At 50.5% G+C, this 20,365-nt stretch overlaps 1 protein-coding gene across 8 annotated transcripts; it reads left to right on the top strand.

The window, feature by feature from the left end:
- The first annotated feature begins 11,999 nt into the window (after window positions 1-11,999).
- Rnf112 (ring finger protein 112) lies at window positions 12,000-19,439 on the top strand. Of its 8 annotated transcripts, none has more exons than XM_028857503.2 (15): window positions 12,000-12,123; window positions 12,535-12,758; window positions 12,920-12,960; window positions 13,672-13,957; window positions 14,134-14,340; window positions 14,463-14,591; window positions 14,775-14,879; window positions 16,495-16,545; window positions 16,823-16,879; window positions 16,960-17,034; window positions 17,165-17,285; window positions 17,386-17,555; window positions 17,643-17,696; window positions 17,845-17,919; window positions 18,009-19,439. In XM_028857503.2, the coding sequence occupies exons 2-15, from the start codon at window positions 12,705-12,707 to the stop codon at window positions 18,477-18,479; spliced, it is 1,896 nt and encodes a 631-aa protein (XP_028713336.1). In that variant the 5' UTR covers window positions 12,000-12,123; window positions 12,535-12,704; the 3' UTR covers window positions 18,480-19,439. The 8 variants fall into 8 exon arrangements, with proteins under 8 accessions (XP_028713336.1, XP_037056788.1, XP_028713337.1 ...); XM_037200893.1 differs by lacking the exon at window positions 12,000-12,123 and adding an exon at window positions 12,282-12,299 and having other exon boundaries at window positions 12,551-12,758; XM_028857504.2 differs by lacking the exon at window positions 12,000-12,123 and adding an exon at window positions 12,371-12,460 and having other exon boundaries at window positions 12,551-12,758.
- Window positions 19,440-20,365: the final 926 nt, after the last annotated feature.

The raw sequence follows: 20,365 nt of genomic DNA, 5'->3' as shown, positions 1-20,365 counted from the left end.
TATCAGTAGTCAGCACTTAGCAGAGTAGATTAATAGTTATCAGAACGCCACTGATCAATGTTAAAACTCTGAACTTTTGAAGTTTTAATATAACAATAGCACAGAGAGGGAAAGAAATCTGACACATTTTTCATTTTTATATACCTTAAGTCACTTTCTTATACCTTCACAAATTGCATTTATACACCTTTAAACACCTTTTTAGACCATTATAACTTAAGCTTTCATATCCTCAGACCTTTATAACTTGCATTTACACATCTTAAAACATTTTCTTGGACCCACAACTTACACTTTTGTATCCTTGGACCTTACATAAACTTTACATCTTTTTTTCCCTATTCAGTCATTTACCACGAGACACAGGTGGTTGATGACTGAGAGCAGTTATTGTAAATCCAATTCTTTTAAATAAAGGATTAGTAAAAAGTTACATTGAAATGCTTTGTGATTTTAACTATCTTTAGAGTCTGGTAACAAGGTAGACTGTGTCTAGACCTAGTAGTAGCCCTAGGAAAGTGAGGCCTGAAGCTTGATTTTTATATATGAAGAGAACTGGGAAGGCAGCTGAAGCCGTGGTTGCTGCTGTTAAACTGTCAGAGTTATTACTAGCCTAGTCATCAACACCATCAGAGACCTGAGAAGGATACATTTCACCCGAGTAAGCAGGAAGTACAGACCAAGTAGCTTCTGAATCTATTGAAAACGACAGAGACTTACTGGCTACCTGGAAAATCACCCTAGATTCCTCTGTGGTTGTTGGAGGCAGAGGTCCCAGGGTAGTCTGAGTCTTTGGCTGCAATCCCCAGAAGATCCAACAGACTTTCCTGTGGAGGAGGCACAGGGGGACCACCCTACCTTGTCTAGGCAAAGCGGGGTGTTCAGCTCCCCAGTATCCTGCTTGTCCACAGTTTGTACAGGGTCCTGGTGGTGGATGAGGTGAAGGGCAGTTTTCACACAGTGGCTGGCTCTGCTACATTTAAAGCAAGCTCCAAGTGTTCTTCTGTGCCCCATTGTCTGTGGAGGAGATCTAAAGGCAGCTGCCAGGAGCTGGCACTTCTATCATGGGAAGTCTTTTTTTTAAATTAAATATTAAATGCCATATTCAGCAGATCTCTCAAAAGTTCTGAGGACCGCTTATCTATTAAGTATATCTAAACTAAACAAACTTGGCTTGTTTCTAGTAACTTGTTTTAAGCTTAACTTTGAAGACATATACAGGAGGTTAAATAAAACTTGTTCCTGTAATTAATTATATTAGTATTTAGCATGACTATAATATAGTTCTTTTCTTTTTTTCTTTTTTGATTTTGAGACAGGGTTTCTCTGTGTATCCCTGACTGTCCTGAAATTCTCTCTGTAGGCCAGGCTGCCTTAAACTTACAGATATCTACCTGCCTCTGCCTCCTGAGTGCTAGGATTAAAGGCATGCACCACCATCACCCGACTAGAAGTATAGTTATAAACACATTAAAGAATCTGATTATCTATAAGGTGACTATTAACTTGCATAACTTAATTATCTTTAACAGTTTATAATAAGTTAGTAGTGTTCATAAGACTAGGACTTTACATTCTATCCCTGTTAGGTTTAGCTCAAGGAATAACAATTTTTGAATTGAAGGTCTTCTAATATCAAAATAAAGCTTTTAATCATAGATACTGTCCATAGAGAGACTGGCAACTTTATTTATCCTTTTGCTGCTGTTGTTTTTCTGAGACAGTCCTGGCTGTCCTGAACCTTACTCTGTAGACCAGAATGGCTTTGAACTCTCAGAGATCCACCTGCCTCTTTCTTCCGGGTGCTGCCCAGCCTCCTGATCCTTGTATAGTGTACCATTATAGAATATTGCAGGTTTTTTTTAATGGCTTAGATTGTCCAAATGGCTACAGCTTAAAGTAAGCAAAGACAGAAAAGCTAGACAAATATTATTGTGAACCTGAGTAGACTTTAGGAATTTATAAATCTTGCTTATCAAATATACCTTGTTTATCAAACATATGTTGTTACTTATCTGAATTTTCTAGCAGCTTGGTGTTGAACAGTTAGCAAAGACGTAAGTAGTTAGACACACATTTTTTTGTTGGTGTTGTTGCTTTTCTGTTTTGATTTTTTTTCAAGACAGAGTTTTTCTGGGTAGCACTGGCTGTCCTGGAACTTGCTCTATAGACTAGACTGGCCTGGAATTCATAGAAAGCCACCTGCCTCTGGCTCCCAAGTGTTGAGATTAAAGGTGTGCTCCACCACGCCAGCAGACATACATTTTAAATCAGCTTTTGTTAATCTGAAAACCTTAAATTTTTATCATCATATACAGTATATTCTAAACCAGAGTTGAATCACACATATAGTATGTTGTAGCAAATATAACCTTAAATTTTTATCATCATACAAAAATCCATACCAATCCAAAATATTCTGGAGACTTGCTGTTGCTCCCTTAGTGTGAAAAGAGATACGATGATAAACATTAGGACCTAAGAAGTTTCACAACTGTTGTTCTATGCGACGTGGTCATGTGAAGATGATGGTTAAATCACGTGGCGGGTACTCTTTAACCTTAGTAAAGACGGCTGCCAGCCATGTGGCTGCTTACACCTTGATGAGGTCATAGGCCAAGATGGAGGAGAGTTTTTTTAAAACATGTTTTTCTAGTAGATCTTTTTTTTTTTTTTAATTTCAAATGAGAGTTGAATCCAAGTTACATACACACATTCAAAGTTGAATCCATATATTTACATATACATATACACAGAGTTGAATCCAAATTATACACACATACACATCCTAAACAAGAGTTGAATCACAAGTACACACACACACACACACACACACACACACACACACGCATGCACACGCATGTACACGTACACACACACCCATATATAGATTTTTAATTATAAGTCTTTAGTTATAAGTTTAAGGCCAATTTTTATTACAGATTTTAGAGGCTTTTTCTTTAATCATACCCAATGAACAACTTACAAATCCTAAGATGAGAGTTTACAGATAATCTTAAGAGATTTTTTTCAAGAGTAGAGCATAGAGAAATCAGAGATAAAATATTTTTAAGAGTGGAAAGTAGAGCCGGATGGTGGTGGTAGCAGCGGCGAACGCCTTTAATCCCAGCACTTGGGAGGCAGAGGCAGGCAAATCTCTGTGAGTTCAAGGCCAGCCTGGTCCACAGAGCAAGTTCCAGGACAGGCTCCAAAGCTACAGAGAAACCCTGTCTCAAAAACAAACAAACAAACAAACAAACAAACAAACAAACCCCAACAAAACCCAAAAACAAAACAAAACAAAGAAAAAGAGTGGAAAGCAGAGAAAGTGTAGAGTGGAGAAAGTTTAGACATAAGATGTTTGGGGATCTTTAGTCAATGCGGTTACATTTGTTTGTCTAATTTGTGAGAATCTGGAATTCAGATTCACCAATTTTTTGGCCATTGCTCTGTACCGAGGCCAGGCTGTCATAATAAAATCTGTGTTCATGGAGGAGGAGAGAGAGGGTGGGAAACAGAAGACTGTGTGGGTGTGTTCCTATAAGCTCCAAGAGGGAGCTGAGAGCTGGAGCTGGGGGAGATAGCCAGGGGAGTGTAGGGAAAAGAGAGCAAGTGGGTGTCTTTAGGGGAGAGACCCATACAGGTGTAGACGGCCAGAGCCAAGAGAGGAAGTTGTCCATGTGGTGGGAGCACCAATGATGTAGAAGCTGCCTCCAGGAGACAGAGACACACATAGGGCACAGGACAAGGAGAGGAACAGTTAAGGGACAAGGAGGAACAACCAGGAACCGAGAGGCGCATAGGTGCCCACGTGGAGGCCATAGCAGGTCAGGAAGAAGCAGCAGTTGAAGAATTGCAGTGCAGAATTTGGAATCAAATTTTGTGGGTGGGAGAAGCCACAGGAACAAAGGACCAGCACATACCTTAGGAGGCTTAGATCAGCAGCTTGGTTCAGAGCTGGCGTTGCTGGGGAGAACAGATGTGCGAACCTGCAGCTGGCCTTCCCTTTGCTCTTTCCGCTTCCTGTGAGGTTAGTCTCAAGCTCCCACTTTGTAACAAGCTTACAGATCCATCAAAGGTAACTTAGAAACAGGACATTTACACAGTGTGTGTGTGTGTGTGTGTGTGTGTGTGTGTGTGTGTGTGTGTGTGACGAGACAAAAACAAACAGGGCTTGGAGCAGAGAAAAAAAATAGGAATAGGGAATTCTTTTCTGTCCCCATCTTTCCCCTATTGCTTGCACTATAAAAGTGAATAAATTTGAGATTCCCATGGGCGAGGAAGAGGGGGAGGTCCAAGGCCTGAAGTCCAAGGTGTCTCCAGGACTCAGGGGGACTGAACAAGGAAGGCACAAGCTGTTCAGTGGATTGTCACCACACTGGACAGGGATCAGGGGCATAGCCTGGCTAAGCCCAAGCAGAGACTCTGCACTGTTGGGGAATGTTATTTTAAGGTGTGTTACTTTGTTTATGCTGTGTTTGTTTAACACTGTGAAGCTGTGTTACTGTGCCTGTCTAAAACACCTGATGGTCTAATAAAGAGCTGAATGGCCAACAGTGAGGCAGGAGAGAGAAATAGGCAGGGCCGACAGGCAAAGAGGATAAATACAAGGAGAAATCTGGGAGGAGAAAAGAAGTAGCCAAAGAAGAAGGAGGACCAGCTACCCAGCTACACAACTAGTTATAAGAGTGAGTGTAAGATTTATAGAAGCAAGAGAATGGGAAAAGCCTAGAGGCAAAAGGTAGATGAGATAATTTAAAGTTAAGGAAAGCTGGCAAGAAACAAGCCAAGCTAAGGCCGATCATTTATAATTAAGAATAAGCCTCAATGTATGATTTATGTGGGGGCAGGGTGGCAGGCCCCCTAAAAGATCAAAGATTGACCAACAACACAGCACCTGGTACTAGGACTTTCAAACAAAGCCAAAAGGTGAAAAGTGAGTTAAAAATGAAGTTTCACTGAAGGGAAAGGGTCAGAGGTAGGGTCAGTGAAGAAGGTCAACCTTAGCCTTAAAGACCATGACTGGGAGTACGTTCACCTCCAAGAACACCAGAGAACTGCCAGATGCTCAAGAGTAACTCCCTTGGATCCAGGGAAGCATTTATACTGACCAAAGGGAAAACTTACCAGTTGCCACTGTTGGATGGGGTACCCTGTTGGGGAATAATCCTTTTATACACTGTGAAGACGTGTCAATCTGATTGGTGTAATAAAAAGCTGAACAGCCAATAGCTAGACAGGATTTCCAGGCATAGAGGACGCTGGGAAGAAGAAGGGCAGAGATGTGAGGAGACACAGAGGAAGCAGAAAAGCAGGATGGACAGTATGTAGATGAGCCTCAGGACCGCACATAGAGCAATGGGCTAATTTAAGTTATAAGATCTAGTTAGAAACAAGCCTAAGCTATTGGCTGAGTTTTCATAATTAATAAGTCTCTGTGTCATGATTTGGGAGCTAGTTAATGGGACAGAAAAAGGCTCGTTACAGTGCCCAGCAACTGGTGAGCCAGAAAGTGAGTCTGTTGCAGATGGACTGGAGATCAGGCATAGGATCCCAGTGTGGCTTAGACCCCCAAGGGGGGAATGCACAGGTACCAGAACAGCCTATTGAGTCTTGGCACCAATGTTAGGGTTTCAGCTGAAAAGTACCTTGGCCGATCAATTGGGGCCAAGGAATGCCTCAAAGATCACACCACACAGCACATCTCATGCAAGAGATTTATTTAGGGGGGGTGGGGGCTTAGAGACAGAAACAGAGAGGGAGGGATGGGGAGGGGGAGAGGGCGAGCCCTGATGGTGATGACTTTTTAAAGGGTACTTGTGTTTGGCCACTGATGATGATAATGTGGCTGCTCTTGCTGAGTCACTCAAGGCAGGCTGGGGGAGCACCTGATTCCTAACATCCCCTACACCTAATAGCACCCAGAAGCTTTTTGCATGAGCCTCTTAGGCCCTGCAGAGAGCTGGGACTGAAGGACAGTGCCACAGGCAGAGGGGTATAAGCGACCCATTCCCCTTGATTCTCTGTACTTATGTGTGTGTGCGTATGTGTGTGTGCATTTGTGTGTGACGTGTGTGCATATGTGTTTGTGTGTGATGTGTATGTGTGTGTTTATGCATGGATTCATGTGTGTACATACAGGCCCATACATGCCATGTCATATGTGTGTGGGGGTATGTGTGAGAGATTCAGCCATTTCTTTTTTAAAAAATTCAAAAATTTTTCTTTATTTCTTTATGTGTATGAGTATTTTTTTTTAAAGATTTGTTTATTTATTATGTACACAGAAGAGGGTGTCAGATCTCATTACAGATGGTTGTGAGCCACCATGTGGGTGCTGGGAGTTGAACTCAGGACCTCTGGGAGAGCAGTCGGTGCTCTTAACTGCTGAGCCATCTCTCCAGCCCCCATGAGTATTTTACTTGTATGTCAGCAATCTTCTGCATCCTGGACTGGAGTTAAGGATGGTTGTGAATGGCCATGTGGTGCTGGGAATCAAACCTCGATCCTCAGTAGGAACAAGGGCATCTGCTTCACCCCCTGCCCCCACCCACCTCCAGTCTCTTTTGTTAATTCTTTGTTAGATGAGCGTGTGTGATCAGGTGTAGCCAGCTTCCTGCAATTCATCGATAACTCGGCATTCTCCCTCTGCTTTCTTTTCAAACCACTCTAAATTAGCCAATTGGGAGTAGACTCTAGGGTTGGAACTTAGGCCACGAGGAACAGCCACGCTGCTCCTTTCGTTAGGGATAAAAGACAGAGGCCATCCAGGCAATGTGTGCTGTGACTTGCTAGCCTGGTTAGGGTCATGGCTCATCCTTTTTATGAAAAGAAATGGCCTTACCTGATACTTTGTTCATGTGTTCCTTTGTGTGACACTGAGATTGTTCTTTCCCAACAGGGGTCAGAGGACAACTTTTGATGTCAGCCCTTGCCTTCTACCTCTTTTTAGGACAGGATCTTTCTGACTTTTTTTTTCTTTCTGCTGCAAATATGCTAGGTGAGCTGGCCTGCTTCTGGGGTTCTCCTGTCTCTGTGTCCGTCTCTCTCCCAGGAGTGCTGGGGTTACACAGGTTTGCACTAGGCAGCCTCTTTTTATATGGATTTGGGGAACTCAGGTCCTCACATTTATGCAATAAGCACCTTTACTCATTGAACCTTGAGTCTCATAGTGTGGATCACATATTAACTAAGCCTGCTTCCTTACAATGCAAGTCATCATCTTCCTTTGCAAAGCTTTGCTTTGTCTGGCAGGGCCAAAGCTCCTTCAGATCCCCCCACTTATACGGCTTATTCTGGTATTGATCAATCTCTTGCCTGAAGGATGATTTTGACTTAACATTCCTCTTTCTCCAATACCTTCTTCCCCTTCCCCTTGAAACCTAACATTCAGTCTCACTTCTCATGTGTTACAGATGTTACCTCACCCACATAGCATGCTCTTAGGATGCATGCTGTTAGGTTTCTTAGCCAGCATAAAGAGACACAATGCAGAAAGAGACCAGAGGGTGGCCTTTGACAGATGGGACTGTGTTTATTAGCACACACAGCAAGGGGCAGCCTCTCTCCCTCAGGAAATTGAGGAGTCTGCCAAGAAAAGAAGCTGACTGCAACCCTTTGTAGGGGTGCACTGAGGGGCTTGGGAATGAGGAGATTGCTGCAGCTGTCTCCTACAGTCTCCCCTCCCTGTCTTGGGAGCCAGGCTGTCTCAATAGACATCCTTTTTTATACTAACCAAAGGCTGAGCAAGACCAACTATAATCTCATATGAACCTGCTGCAGGATGTTTGATCACACTGTGACACCCCTGAGACTGTGCTAATAAAGTTAACCTTGAATCAGGGGGTGGAGCCAGTGACGAGTTGGAAAGACTCAGTCATAGAGTTTACGGAGGACCCAGGATACAGATAGAGAGGCACAGGAATAAGTAGGGAGGGGCATGGTGATTCGAGGGCTTTTTGGACTTCCTTTTGGATCTGGAAGGTGTGGAGAGAAGATCAGCTGGTCACTCCTCCGCTGCTTCTTTGATCTATCCGGTTTTCACCCCAATATCTGACTTCTGAGTCTTTATTGGTAATAGAACATAGATAATCTCAACAGGGACTCTGTTTTACAACCGAGACACACTATTACAGTCATCCAATGGCTTTCTCACATTCTGCTGTTGCTTAGGTTTCATTGTGAAGCCTGTGAGCAACCCTCTTCCGAGGCATTCTGACCCCTGCTCCTCCCTCATCACCCCTGCTGGCAGCTCTAAGAAGCTAGCATGGTTGATGCTACTAAGCCCTTAACAGCAGTTAGAGTGACCTCTGAGAGTGGGGGCCAGGATGAGGGACTAGAGTTAGACAGACTGCCTGGTAGGCAGACAGATAGGGAGAGGGGCCATGCCTAGGTAGTAAAGACGGTGAACTTCCAAGATGGCGGCTTCTTCCTCTCAACCCAAGACAAAAGCTTGGAAGCTTAAAACAAAGGCCTTGCAGGTTTTTTCTCCTGCCAGTAGAGCCTTTACTGACAGGATGGCTTGGCAAGTTCAAGACCAGAACTGGACATGTTTATGCAACAGTTGTGGACCAGTCACCCACCCGGTCATCCTTCGGACTGACCAACTCTAAATTAGGGCAGGGAAATCCTTCAGACATTAAACCTTCCCAGCCCTCAGTGAGAGGCTGGGGCTTCTGCTTCCTGACTCCCTCTCTGCTCTGTGGAGCGTCTTTATCTCTGTGTGCCTCGTGTGTGTGTGTGTGTGTGTGTGTGTGTGTGTGTGTGTGTGTGTTTCCTACCCCTGATAAAAGCCTTTCAAAAACAGGAACAGAATGAAATAAAGGGAGGAGGACATGAGTGTTCCTCAAGTGTGGAGAAGATATTGTGGATGTCAGGGAGAAAGCAGGCAGAGGGGAGAGTCCAGGCTGAACATGGCCACACCCAGGTTTCTTTGAGAACTAACAAAACAAAACCCGGTGCTGTTTGGGGGAAGTTTAGGAAGTGTCGTCTTGTTGGAAGAAGTGTGTCACAGGGCTGGCCTATGAGGATTCCCGAGTCTTATTGTTGGTTAAGTGGCGGAGGCCATGCCGATAGAGAAGAGTGCTGGATGTATCAGTGGCAGAAGAGTCATGAGCCATTGTTACCTTTCTAGAGCTTTATTGAGAGTGAGAGAGGGAAAGAGGGAGAGAGGGAGAGAGTGAGAGAGGGAGAGAGAGAGAGAGAAACCGCACAGAGAGGGGAGTACAGAAGGAGAGAGTGCAGAAAGAGAGAGCACACAGAGGGCATGCCCGCTTTTTAGGCTGGGATGCCGTTGCAGGCTGGTGATGTAACTAAGGACACAATCCTTACACTTATGCCATTGCTATTTCACTCTACTTCCTGCGTGTGGTCCCGGAAGTGAGCCCTCAGCTTCCTGCTCCAGCTGTCACACTTCCCCGCCGTGATAGACCGTCACCCTCTGGAACTGTGAGTCTAAGTGACTCTTCCTTCTGCTGTAGGTTGCCCTGGTCATGGTGCCATGTCACAGCAACAGAGAGGTAACTAGCACACACCCTAAGGCTCCACATCCTACCGTGAAGACGTTTGCACATCCACGCTCACAAGAGCCAGGAGATGCACTCAGCCTGGACGTCCATCAGCTGACCGACGAATGGATCATGAAAATGTGGCACACACACACACACACACACACACACACACACACACACACACACAGTGGGATTCTATTCAGTTATAAAGGAAAATGAAATTAAGAAATTTAGCCAGGCGGTGGTGGCGCACGCCTTTAATCCCAGCACTCGGGAGGCAGAGCTAGGTGGATCTCTGTGAGTTCGAGGCCAGCCTGGGCTACCAAGTGAGTTCCAGGAAAGGCACAAAGCTACACAGAGAAACCCTGTCTCAAAAAACCAAAAAAAAAAAAAAAAAAAGAAATTTGTAGGAGCTGGGGGTGGGGGTGGTTCACGCCTTTAATTCCAGCGCTCGGAAGGTAGAGGTAGGCAGATCTCTGTGAGTTCCAGTCTAGCCTGGTCTACAGAGTGAGTTCCAGGACAGCCAGGGCTGTTACATAGAGAAACTCTGTCTTGAAAAACAAAATAATGAACAACAACAATAAAAAGAAATGTATAGGAAAATGGATGAAACTAGGGAAAAAAATATACTGAGATAACCCAGACACAGAAATATCATTCTGTGCTCTCTCTCATCCGTGGATCCCAGCTTTGAAATTTTAGCTGTGTGTGTTTCACTTCAAGTGTCTGTAAAAGCCAGAAAGGGCACAGGAGACGGGGAGGAGAGTGACTTTAATGGGAGGAATAGTAAAACATGTGATACTAAAGTAGAGGGGAGAACACAGAGGCTAAAGGTTTAAAGGGGATGGGGGCAGGGGATATGATGAAGGGTGGGGTGCAGGTTAACCAAGACTAAGGATATATGAAAAATCCTTATGGAAACTCACTACTTTGTAATCACACACACACACACACACAAAAAGGCATTTAAATGGAGTTACTCCACATGGGGATACTGTTACTCCAAGAAGACACGTGTTGCTGGGTGGTTGGTGGTGCACGCCTTTAATCCCAGCACTCGGGAGGCAGAGGCAGGTGGATCTCTGTGAGTTCGAGGCCAGCCTGGGCTACTGAGTGAATTCCCGGAAAGGCTCAAAGCTACACAGAGAAACCCTGTCTCGAAAAACCAAAAAACCAAAAAACAAACAAACAAACAAAAAGGACACATGTTATTAAACAAAAACCTCAGGGCAAGGTGTGTGTTATGGTCAAGGAGACCTCAGAAACGCCCCAAACAACACAGACCATTGCTAGTACTCTTGGTTGCACACCGTTACTAAATGGTGGACTCTATTGCTGAAGATTCCACGCATTTTGGTTGCAGGATATAAAGGAGTCAACCCAGAACTGACTGGGACCACCTCCCTGCTGACTGCCTTCCTAGGAAGGTATCACACCGGGGAGAAAAGGATGCTGGTGGTCTTACCTATTGCTGGATCCCTGCAATACTGACCTGGCAGGCAGGATGTGCCCACAGATGCGGAAGTTATGCATGCACGTTATGGGGTAACCAGCCACTTTCTTATTGGACTTGAGGCCTAATACTGGAATTCTGTTCAAAATCCCAACACTAGGGAGGCCATAGGTCCTTAGTAAAGAGAAACCGACCACTGCCATTTGCCAAATGGAAATATTGTCAAACTGCTTTCTAAATATGTATGTTTGCACACCTCGATCAGCGCTGCTCTGACCTCAGTCAGAGGACTTTCTCTTTGTGGTGGACCACAGTGAATGTGGAGACTGACAGCAGAGAGTGAGCAGCTGCTGAGTGCTCAGTCTTAAACGGGACGTCTATATCAACCCCTGTCCTCCCCTCCACCCTAAGGCTCGGAGATACCAAAGAAGAGAGGGCTGGAAAGATGTACGAGCTGGAGGAGTGCTGTGAAGTGCTGTGGTCTGGACACACCATGACCCATGCACTCATGAACTCACAGAAGATCTGCACAAGATCAGGCCGGGAAGAGACTCATGAAGCTCCACCCCCATCTGAGGAGCTCTTGGTGACTGACAGCTGCTGGTGGGGGCCAGTTACTTTTCTTCTGGGGTGTGGCCTCTGGTAGGCTGCCCATGCGCCAGTGGACTGTCCCACACCTATGTGCATGTAGGATGAACTAATTGGACTCAGTGAGTTAATAATAATAATAATAATAATAATAATAATAATAATAATAATGACATGAAGGTGAAAAGGGAGCTTGTTTGGAAGGGGTCCAGGGAAGAGGGGTGTGTGTGTGTGTGTGTGTGTGTGTGTGTGTGTGTGTGTGTGTAGTGGATTTTATTAAGAACATTGTATATGTGCATCCAATTGTCAAAACTAAATACAATTAAAAAAAAAAAAAGGTCTTGAGATGGCTCTTCACAAGTTTGTAGCAGAGAAAAAGTCCCTGGGAGGGAAATTAAAAAAAAAAAAAAATCATTCCTTATCCACCAGGGACTTGCAGAGCCCCAGATGATGAGGAAGATGGGAAGCTAGCAGGCACCAGGGACATAGCCTGGGAGACGAAGCAAGATGCACAGGGTCACATGGAGCACAGTGGCATCGTGCTGCTCTGCACATAGAGGATGCTCAGTCAAAGTAGGTAATGGGAGGGAATGGACCAATAGCTTCCCTGGTCTGCTCCAGTTGCCCACCTCCCGTTTCCTACACCCCTCCTCTCTGCCCACCCTGCCCGGGACTCTGAAGACCTCCACTGCTCTTATGGGGTCAGTGCGGTCTTGGGCTCCATTAGGAGCCTCTTCCTGCTGTGCCAGGTGCATCCACGTGGCTTCACGCTCTCCGTCCCCCTCCTCCCCCTGTCCTTATCTTTCCCTTTCGTCTCCATGGAGACTCACCGCCTCGGCTTGCCTGCATCCCAGCCTCTGCCAGGGATTCTGAGCTGGGCTGGGTGGTTCATCCCTCCTCCGAAGCCCTGGTACCCGCAGCCCTGTCTCCTCCCCCTGGGGTGAATCCACCCTCCTTTACAGCCTCTTTTTTTTTTCTGACCAGCTCATTTATTCTCCAGCGCTGACAGCTAGGCAGAGCCTCTGAGGAGCCCATCCCCCTGCTCCACTCTCCACCTGCTCCGCTAGCCCTCTGGGCGAAAGGCTGTCCTACCGGCAAACGGTCTCGGTGGGCTTCCTCTCTGAGCATCGGACCCTCTGCCATTCCAGCCTCCCATGCCGAGGCCCACTCTGTCAGTCACTGCTTTTTGTCATCGGCTTGGCAAACGGGCAAGTCTTCAAGCCCTAAAATCTGGGAAGGAGAGTTGGGGGTGGGAAGAAGCCACCTGGGAGGGGGGAGGGTGGCGGCGGCGGCGGCAGGACCCTGGAAACCCGGCGGGAAGATAAGGTCTGGATTCTGTTCTAAATCTGTCCCCTCCCCCTACTCATAGGAGAGCAAACGAAGCTTCATGGGAAACAGCAGCAACAGTTGGTGAGCCACGGGGCCTTCTGGGCTGGGATTGGTGCAGTGGGCCTGGCAGGTCAGCTGGCTGAGCTGGTCCAGGAGCACGGATCTCTGCAGTCCAGCAGGCTGGTTGCTGAGCGCTCTGCAGGGCTCTTCCCCGGGAGGAAGCGCAAGGCCGGATGGGCCAGGCTGTGCAGGGAGGGACCAGGACAAGCAGGTGGGTGCTACAGATGCTCAGCTCGGAGAGTGCAAGGAATCCTCCGAGAACCTGACCATCTGTTCAGCTGCAGAATGGCTGCCTGGGTGCCAGGAAGCTGCCGCCTTCTCCTGACTATCCCGGCAGCTGAGATTGTAGTTTGTTCCCCCTTGAGGAAGCTCCGCTGCAAAAAGGCTGGTGCTCTATGGGTTTCCTGAGTATTGGCCCTGGACACCTTGTAAATGAGGTAGTCATCGCTAATGACTGTCCCCAGCCCCAGCCAGGGCACTGCCAGTCTCTCCTTTGGATCTCACCCACGGTTGCATGGCTGGCATGTGCGGAGCCAGGATTCCCTGAGGGTTGCTCTCACTTAGGACGGCCAGGACCTGGGGTACAAGGAGGTGAGGAATGGGTGGAGCTCATTCTCCAGGTGGCCAAAGGAAGCTGAGGTAGCTCAGAGGAGCCTTCATCCCTAAGCTGTCAGCCCTCCGAACCCTGCACCCGACAGGCATCCAACTTTCAGATGATGCCCTATCTTCCAGGTCCCATGCATCATTCCCCAAGCTGGAGCTGGGCCTGGGACAACGTCCCTCCCCACCCCGGGAGCCGCCTACCTGCTCCATCTGTCTGGAAAGGCTTCGAGAGCCCATCTCACTGGACTGTGGCCATGACTTCTGCGTCCGGTGCTTCAGCACACATCGAATCCCGGGATGTGAGCCACCATGCTGCCCGGAGTGCCGGAAAATCTGCAAGCAAAAGAAGGGCCTCCGTAGCCTAGGGGAGAGGATGAAGCTCCTGCCACAGCGGCCGCTGCCCCCTGCACTGCAGGTGAGGGACGTTATCTCTGCACTCAGAGATCTCTGATTAGATCCAAGATGGGGGATTAGCTTTGATCCCTATTCTAAACTGTTAGGAAGGGGCACAGGGTTCCAGTCTGGACACGCTTCCAACTTGGGGTCGGTCTCATTTGGGATGCTCAGGGTACCCTTCTCTGTCCCACCCAGGAGACCTGTGCTGTGAGGGCAGAGCGGCTGCTGTTGGTGCGTATCAATGCCTCTGGAGGCCTCATCCTCAGGATGGGGGCCATAAACCGCTGTCTGAAGCATCCCTTGGCCCGGGATACACCTGTCTGTTTACTTGCTGTCCTGGGAGAGCAGCACTCAGGAAAGTCCTTCCTTCTGGACCACTTGCTCAGAGGCTTACCAGGCCTGGTGAGGGCAGGGCTGGCAGGAGGTTGCAGGGAGGCAAAGTGAGAGCCCCAGGTTGGCTCTGGGAGGGAAGCATCTTTGGGGATGCAGAATGGACCGCCTGAGACCTTCTTCTCCATCTTCAGGAATCAGGTGACAGTGGCAGGCGGGGAACAGAGGGGTCCCTGCCTGGGGTCAGATGGGGTGCCAATGGCCTTACCAGGGGCATCTGGATGTGGAGTCACCCCTTTCTGCTGGGAAAAGAAGGGAAGAAGGTAAGGGAGAAGAGCAGATGGAAGTCAGCATGGATCAAGGAAGGAAACTAACTGGAGGGTACAGGGTGGAGGGATGAGGGGTGGAGGGGAGAGAGGGATGAGAAGACATCTCTGGGGTAAGGACAGAGAAAGGAGCTGGGCAGAGCAAGGCAGGCCTAACCCCTTGATTTGTGTCCTCACTAGGTGGCTGTGTTCTTAGTGGACACAGGAGATGTCATGAGCCCAGAACTGAGCAGAGAAACAAGGGTCAAGCTCTGTGCTCTCACCATGATGCTCAGCTCCTACCAGGTGAGAGAGGTGCTTGGGTGGGTTGGCCACCCTGCACACCATCCCCCAGGGTGGCACACACACACCCCTGCACACCATCCCCCAGGGTGGCACACACACACCCCTGCACACCATTCCCCAGGGTGGCACACGCACATCCCTGCACACCATCCCCCAGGGTGCACACTCACACCCCTGCACACCATCCCCCAGGTGCACACACACACCCTGCACACCATCCCCCAGGGTGGCACACACACACCCCTGCACACCATCCCCCAGGGTGGCACACGCACACCCCTGCACACCATCCCCCAGGGTGGCACACGCACACCCCTGCACACCATCCCCCAGGGTGGCACACGCACACCCCTGCACACCATCCCCAGGGTGGCACACACACACCCTGCACACCATCCCCAGGTGGCACACACACACCCCTGCACACCATCCCCAGGGTGGCACACACACACACCCCTGCACACCATCCCCAGGGTGGCACACACACACCCCTGCACACCATCCCCCAGGGTGGCACACACACACCCCTGCACACCATCCCCCAGGGTGGCACACACACACACCCTGCACACCATCCCCCAGGGTGGCACACACACACACCCCTGCACACCATCCCCCAGGGTGGCACACACACACACCCTGCACACCATCCCCCAGGGTGGCACACACACACCCCTGCACACCATCCCCAGGGTGGCACACACACACCCCTGCACACCATCCCCAGGGTGGCACACACACACCCCTGCACACCATCCCCCAGGGTGGCACACACACACACACCCCTGCACACCATCCCCCAGGGTGGCACACACACACACCCCTGCACACCATCCCCCAGGGTGGCACACACACACACCCCTGCACACCATCCCCCAGGGTGGCACACACACACACCCCTGCACACCATCCCCCAGGGTGCACACACACACACCCTGCACACCATCCCCCAGGGTGGCACACACACACACCCCTGCACACCATCCCCCAGGGTGGCACACACACACACCCCTGCACACCATCCCCCAGGGTGGCACACACACACACCCCTGTACACCATCCCCCAGGGTGGCACACACACACCCCTGCACACCATCCCCCAGGGTGGCACACACACACACCCCTGCACACCATCCCCCAGGGTGGCACACACACACCCCTGTACACCATCCCCCAGGGTGGCACACACACACCCCTGCACACCATCCCCCAGGGTGGCACACACACACCCCTGTACACCATCCCCCAGGGTGGCACACACACACCCCTGCACACCATCCCCCAGGGTGACACACACACACCCCTGCACACCATCCCCCAGCTCAGCTTCCTCAGAACTGAGAACTTTGCAGATTTGAGTGTCTGGGGTTCGTGCAGGTTCTGGAAGGTGCTTCTGGAAAGAGGAAGATGTTCCTAGGGAAGGTGGGCAGATGGGTTGCTCTGAAGGTGGGACAATAGGCCTCAGGGACAGCCGAAAGATGGCTGGCACCTAGGCTGAAAGGCTCAGGCCTGACTGGGCCTGTGTTCTGGGATAAAGGCCGCTCAGGAGCCCCTCACAGAACCCTTCCTACTTCTGCAAATCTTCTTACATCTTCCTGTTTTTCCTCCGTTCCAGATTCTGAACACCTCCCAAGAGCTGAAGGACACAGACCTGGGCTATCTAGAGGTGAGAAGCCATCACACTCTGGCCACAAGGCGGTCCAAGGGAACGCCCGCCATCCCACTCAGGCTTAGGATTTTATGACACTTGACCTGGCATAATGGGCTTCAGGACAGATAGTTGAGCGTGAGGTGCCTGGTTTGGGAGAGGTAAGAGAATCTTCAAGCCGGAAGCAGGAAGCTTGGCTGCCTTAGTGGTCCAGGGTGACTAGAGAGAAGGCTTGGGAGGCAGACTGTAGTTCCTGGGATAGCCCAACCCTAAAACTCTCTGTGCCCTTTCCCAGATGTTCGTTCACGTGGCTGAGGTGATGGGCAAGCATTACGGGATGGTGCCAATCCAGGTGAGACACCTCTTTCTGGACTTGTCAGCCCAGATCCTGCCAATCCCAGCTTCTGGAGTCAGGACCCCTTTCTCTTCCAGCACCTGGACCTCTTAGTTCGTGACTCTTCCCATCACAATAAGTCAGGGCCAGGGCACGTGGGTGACATACTCCAGGTAAGAGGTGCAGAGGGAAGAGACTGATGCCAGGGCAGCAGGTGAGGGAGGCTGGGGTGGCGTCCCAGAAGTGTGTCTACAGGCAGAGGCTGCTCCCTTGGCTCAGAACTCTCCACAACGCATCTTTCAGAAGCTGTCCGGCAAATACCCCAAGGTCCAGGAGCTGCTCCTAGGGAACCGGGCTCGCTGTTACCTCCTGCCTGCTCCTGAGAGGCAGTGGGTAAACAAAGGCCAGGCAAGCCCAGGAGGCGGTAAGTGTTCAGGGGTGGAGACCTTTCTGACATTGCTTCCCAGCTTTGGCCCAGTTTCTCCCAGCCCCAGGCTCCTGAGCCCGGGGAATCTCTTTCTCAGACACAGAAGATGACTTCTCCCACCTCTTCCGGGCCTACATCTCGGATGTGCTGAGCACAGCGCCCCAGCATGCCAAGAGCCGCTGCCAGGGCTACTGGAGCGAGGGGCGTGCCATGGCCAGGGGGGACAGACGCCTGCTCACAGGGCAGCAGCTGGCGCAGGAGATCAAGGTGCGGGAACTTCCTGGGGACCCTGGCCTCCGCATTGGCAGGCAGGCGCTTGCTTTCCCTGACCTGCCGGGTGTGATGTCTCTGCAGAACCTCTCGGGCTGGATGGGGAAAACGGGGCCCAGTTTCAGCTCTCCAGATGAGGTAAGGAGCCCCTCCCCTCGGGGAGGGTGGGGTCAAGGAGCGAGATCTGGGGTAAGGGTCTGCGTACCCTGGGAGCGGGGGATGAGGAACCGGTAGTATTCTGGCTGAGGAGGAAAGACGGAGGCAGCTTGGGGGTTCCCCTGGACAGATGGCTGCTCAGCTTCACGACCTGAGGAAAGTGGAAGCTGCCAAGAAGGAGTTTGAGGAATACGTGAGGCAGCAGGTGAGCCCCAGGGTCTGCAGGGGAGGCTGGGCCAGAGAGGATGCCTGGGTACCCAGTTGGACCACCTCCTTCCCTTCCCACTGCCACAGGATATGGCCACGAAGCGCATCTTCTCTGCGCTCCGTGTCCTGCCTGACACCATGCGGAACCTCCTCTCCACCCAGAAGGATGCCATCTTGGCCCGTCATGGTGTGACCTTGCTGTGCAAGGAGAGAGAGCAGACCCTGGAGGCCCTGGAAGCCGAGCTGCAGGCGGAGGCCAAGGCCTTCATGGACTCCTACACCATGCGCTTCTGTGGCCACCTGGCCGCCGTCGGGGGCGCCGTAGGTGCTGGGCTCATGGGCCTGGCAGGGGGCGTGGTGGGTGCAGGCATGGCAGCAGCAGCATTGGCTGCGGAGGCTGGAATGGTGGCCGCTGGGGCGGCGGTGGGGGCCACTGGGGCTGCTGTAGTTGGGGGTGGTGTGGGTGCTGGCCTGGCTGCTACCGTGGGCTGCATGGAGAAAGAGGAAGATGAGAGGGTCCAGGGGGGAGACCGAGAGCCCCTTCTCCAGGAAGAATAACAGCTAGGAGACGGTGAAGGACGAAAGGGAAGAAGGGCAAGAGGAAGGATGTGGACATGCCAGGGATTCGGAGGGGACCACAGCATAGTGGCCCTGTTGAATGCCCCATGTCGTTCACTGGCTGAGCTGGGGGTTTAAGCTGAGTCCAGGAACCTGGCGAGGCTTTCTGGCCAGGAGGCCGTGCTTGGAGTGCAGTAGACAGGATGTGAAGCCTGTTTCCGGCTGTGGATAATTGCTACTCACTGGAGCCCAGGATCTCCCACCATAAATAAGGCTCCACTCACCCCACCCTACTCCAGTTCATTTCCCTGGAGGGAACCTGGCCTGGAAATGTATCCCTCCATCCAGAGCCCTGTCCTTTTTACAGTTGGAACAGGTCCCAGTATGACTGACTTTGGAGCTGGGGGCCCTGACAGGGAGGAAGAGGACGGACCACAGGACAGAGATGGGTATTGATAGACTGAGGGATAGAACCCTGGAGCAGCGGCTTGGTCCCAAAACTGCTCCAGAAGGACAGGCGGGGCCGGCCTCCCTGCTCTTCAGCTGGGTGTCCAGATGTGTGTCCTGAACCGCCCCATACCCCAGTCTCCTGCAGTCCTCCTGGGCCTGGGCCCCAAGCCAAGCCCATTTGGATGGATCAAGGCGGATTAAATGCCAAAGAACCACACCTCTGATTGCAGTCTGCTAAGGCGGTCGACCAGGTCCTGCCAGCGTCTGGTAGGGGAAAACAGAGGAAATGAGTTCGGTCTTTAAACAAGGCCCCTCTCCCTTGAGCTGTGGGCCCTCTGTGCCACGTTATAAAAACCTCCTTGATGTAGCTCTTTGAACAACAAGACCCCAAGGGAGCCTCTCTCCGGAGATGGAAATTTCTAAGGAGACCTCTGGGCTATTAAACTGTAAAGGATGTTGGGCACACAACCCTTTATTTTATATAAGAATAAAATGTGTGTGTGAATGGCAGCTTCTCAGTGTGTAATTGAAATGAGAATTTGCCCTCCCGAGGAATTTGGGGTGGGAGGAGGTGACAAGGGTGTGGCGGTGGGGACAGGGACACTGAAATTGGAAGTGATCTGAGGAGTACCATGCCCTGGCTTGGTGGTGGCAGGAGGCTTTGGCCAAGGGCCAAGTACACAGCCAACCTTTGCAGGCTAGTCTGCAAGGACTTTGGGTCCAGTCCTCGTGTTGGTCCCCCGAGAAGCTGACTCTGCGGACTCCGGCAATAGGGAGCCGACATCTGTTCCAGCAGGAGACAAAAGAGGCATGATGGGGAGATCTCAGTCAGCCTGAAAAAAAAGAGAAGCCAGGATCCACTGTGCAGGCTAGCCAGTGGGTTATACTGGATTCTCCCCCCAGTCACACCTCCAATCTCAGAATTCCTTGCTCTGTCCAAGCCCTGCATCTCACAGATGCAAAACCAAGACAGAGAGAGAGCCTCAAATAAGACTGTCCAGCTGGCTAGTGGAGAAACAGCGTCTCTGACATCCAGGCTGGCATCACTATACAGACATTGGAAGACGTGCTGTTAAGGGTTTTGCTGAAATCAAGATGTTCTTTTCTGGATGCTTCTGCCGGCAGGCATGTCCAGCTCAGGGAAATTTTGAGGGGCGGCAGAGGACAGGGTCTGGGACTGGAGGATAAAATACCCAATGTAGGAAAATCCCAGAGCTGGGTAGGAGGATGGGTGGGGTAAGGGCAAGTGAGGATGACCCTTTTTGGAAGCTGGGCCCTGCGTGGGGACAGGGACTAGACAGTGTGTGGTGTTTGCAGAGCAAGGGTTTCTGGGAGCCTCATAGCGTCCTCCTCTGTCATCTGGTAGACACATGAGCTGCAAAGCCTTCCAGAGACTGGGGTTGGCAGGCTCAGGACACAAGGGCCTCTGAGGACTG

Source organism: Peromyscus leucopus, chromosome 8b (assembly GCF_004664715.2).
Source record: "Peromyscus leucopus breed LL Stock chromosome 8b, UCI_PerLeu_2.1, whole genome shotgun sequence".
Taxonomy (NCBI): domain Eukaryota; kingdom Metazoa; phylum Chordata; class Mammalia; order Rodentia; family Cricetidae; genus Peromyscus; species Peromyscus leucopus.
The sequence above is the reverse complement of the archived record's forward strand: the minus strand, read 5'-3'. Positions and strand labels throughout refer to the sequence as shown.

What these genes read in the sequence shown, in the direction of transcription:
- Rnf112 (XM_028857509.2), top strand. Translation starts at nt 12,705, where the DNA reads ATGCCGAGGCCCACTCTGTCAGTCACTGCTTTTTGTCATCGGCTTGGC. An exon ending in GGAGGGACCAGGACAAGCAG is followed by an intron (nt 13,151 to 13,671) that starts GTGGGTGCTACA and finishes CCTATCTTCCAG; the next exon opens with GTCCCATGCATCATTCCCCA. An exon ending in ACGTGGGTGACATACTCCAG is followed by an intron (nt 17,035 to 17,164) that starts GTAAGAGGTGCA and finishes CGCATCTTTCAG; the next exon opens with AAGCTGTCCGGCAAATACCC.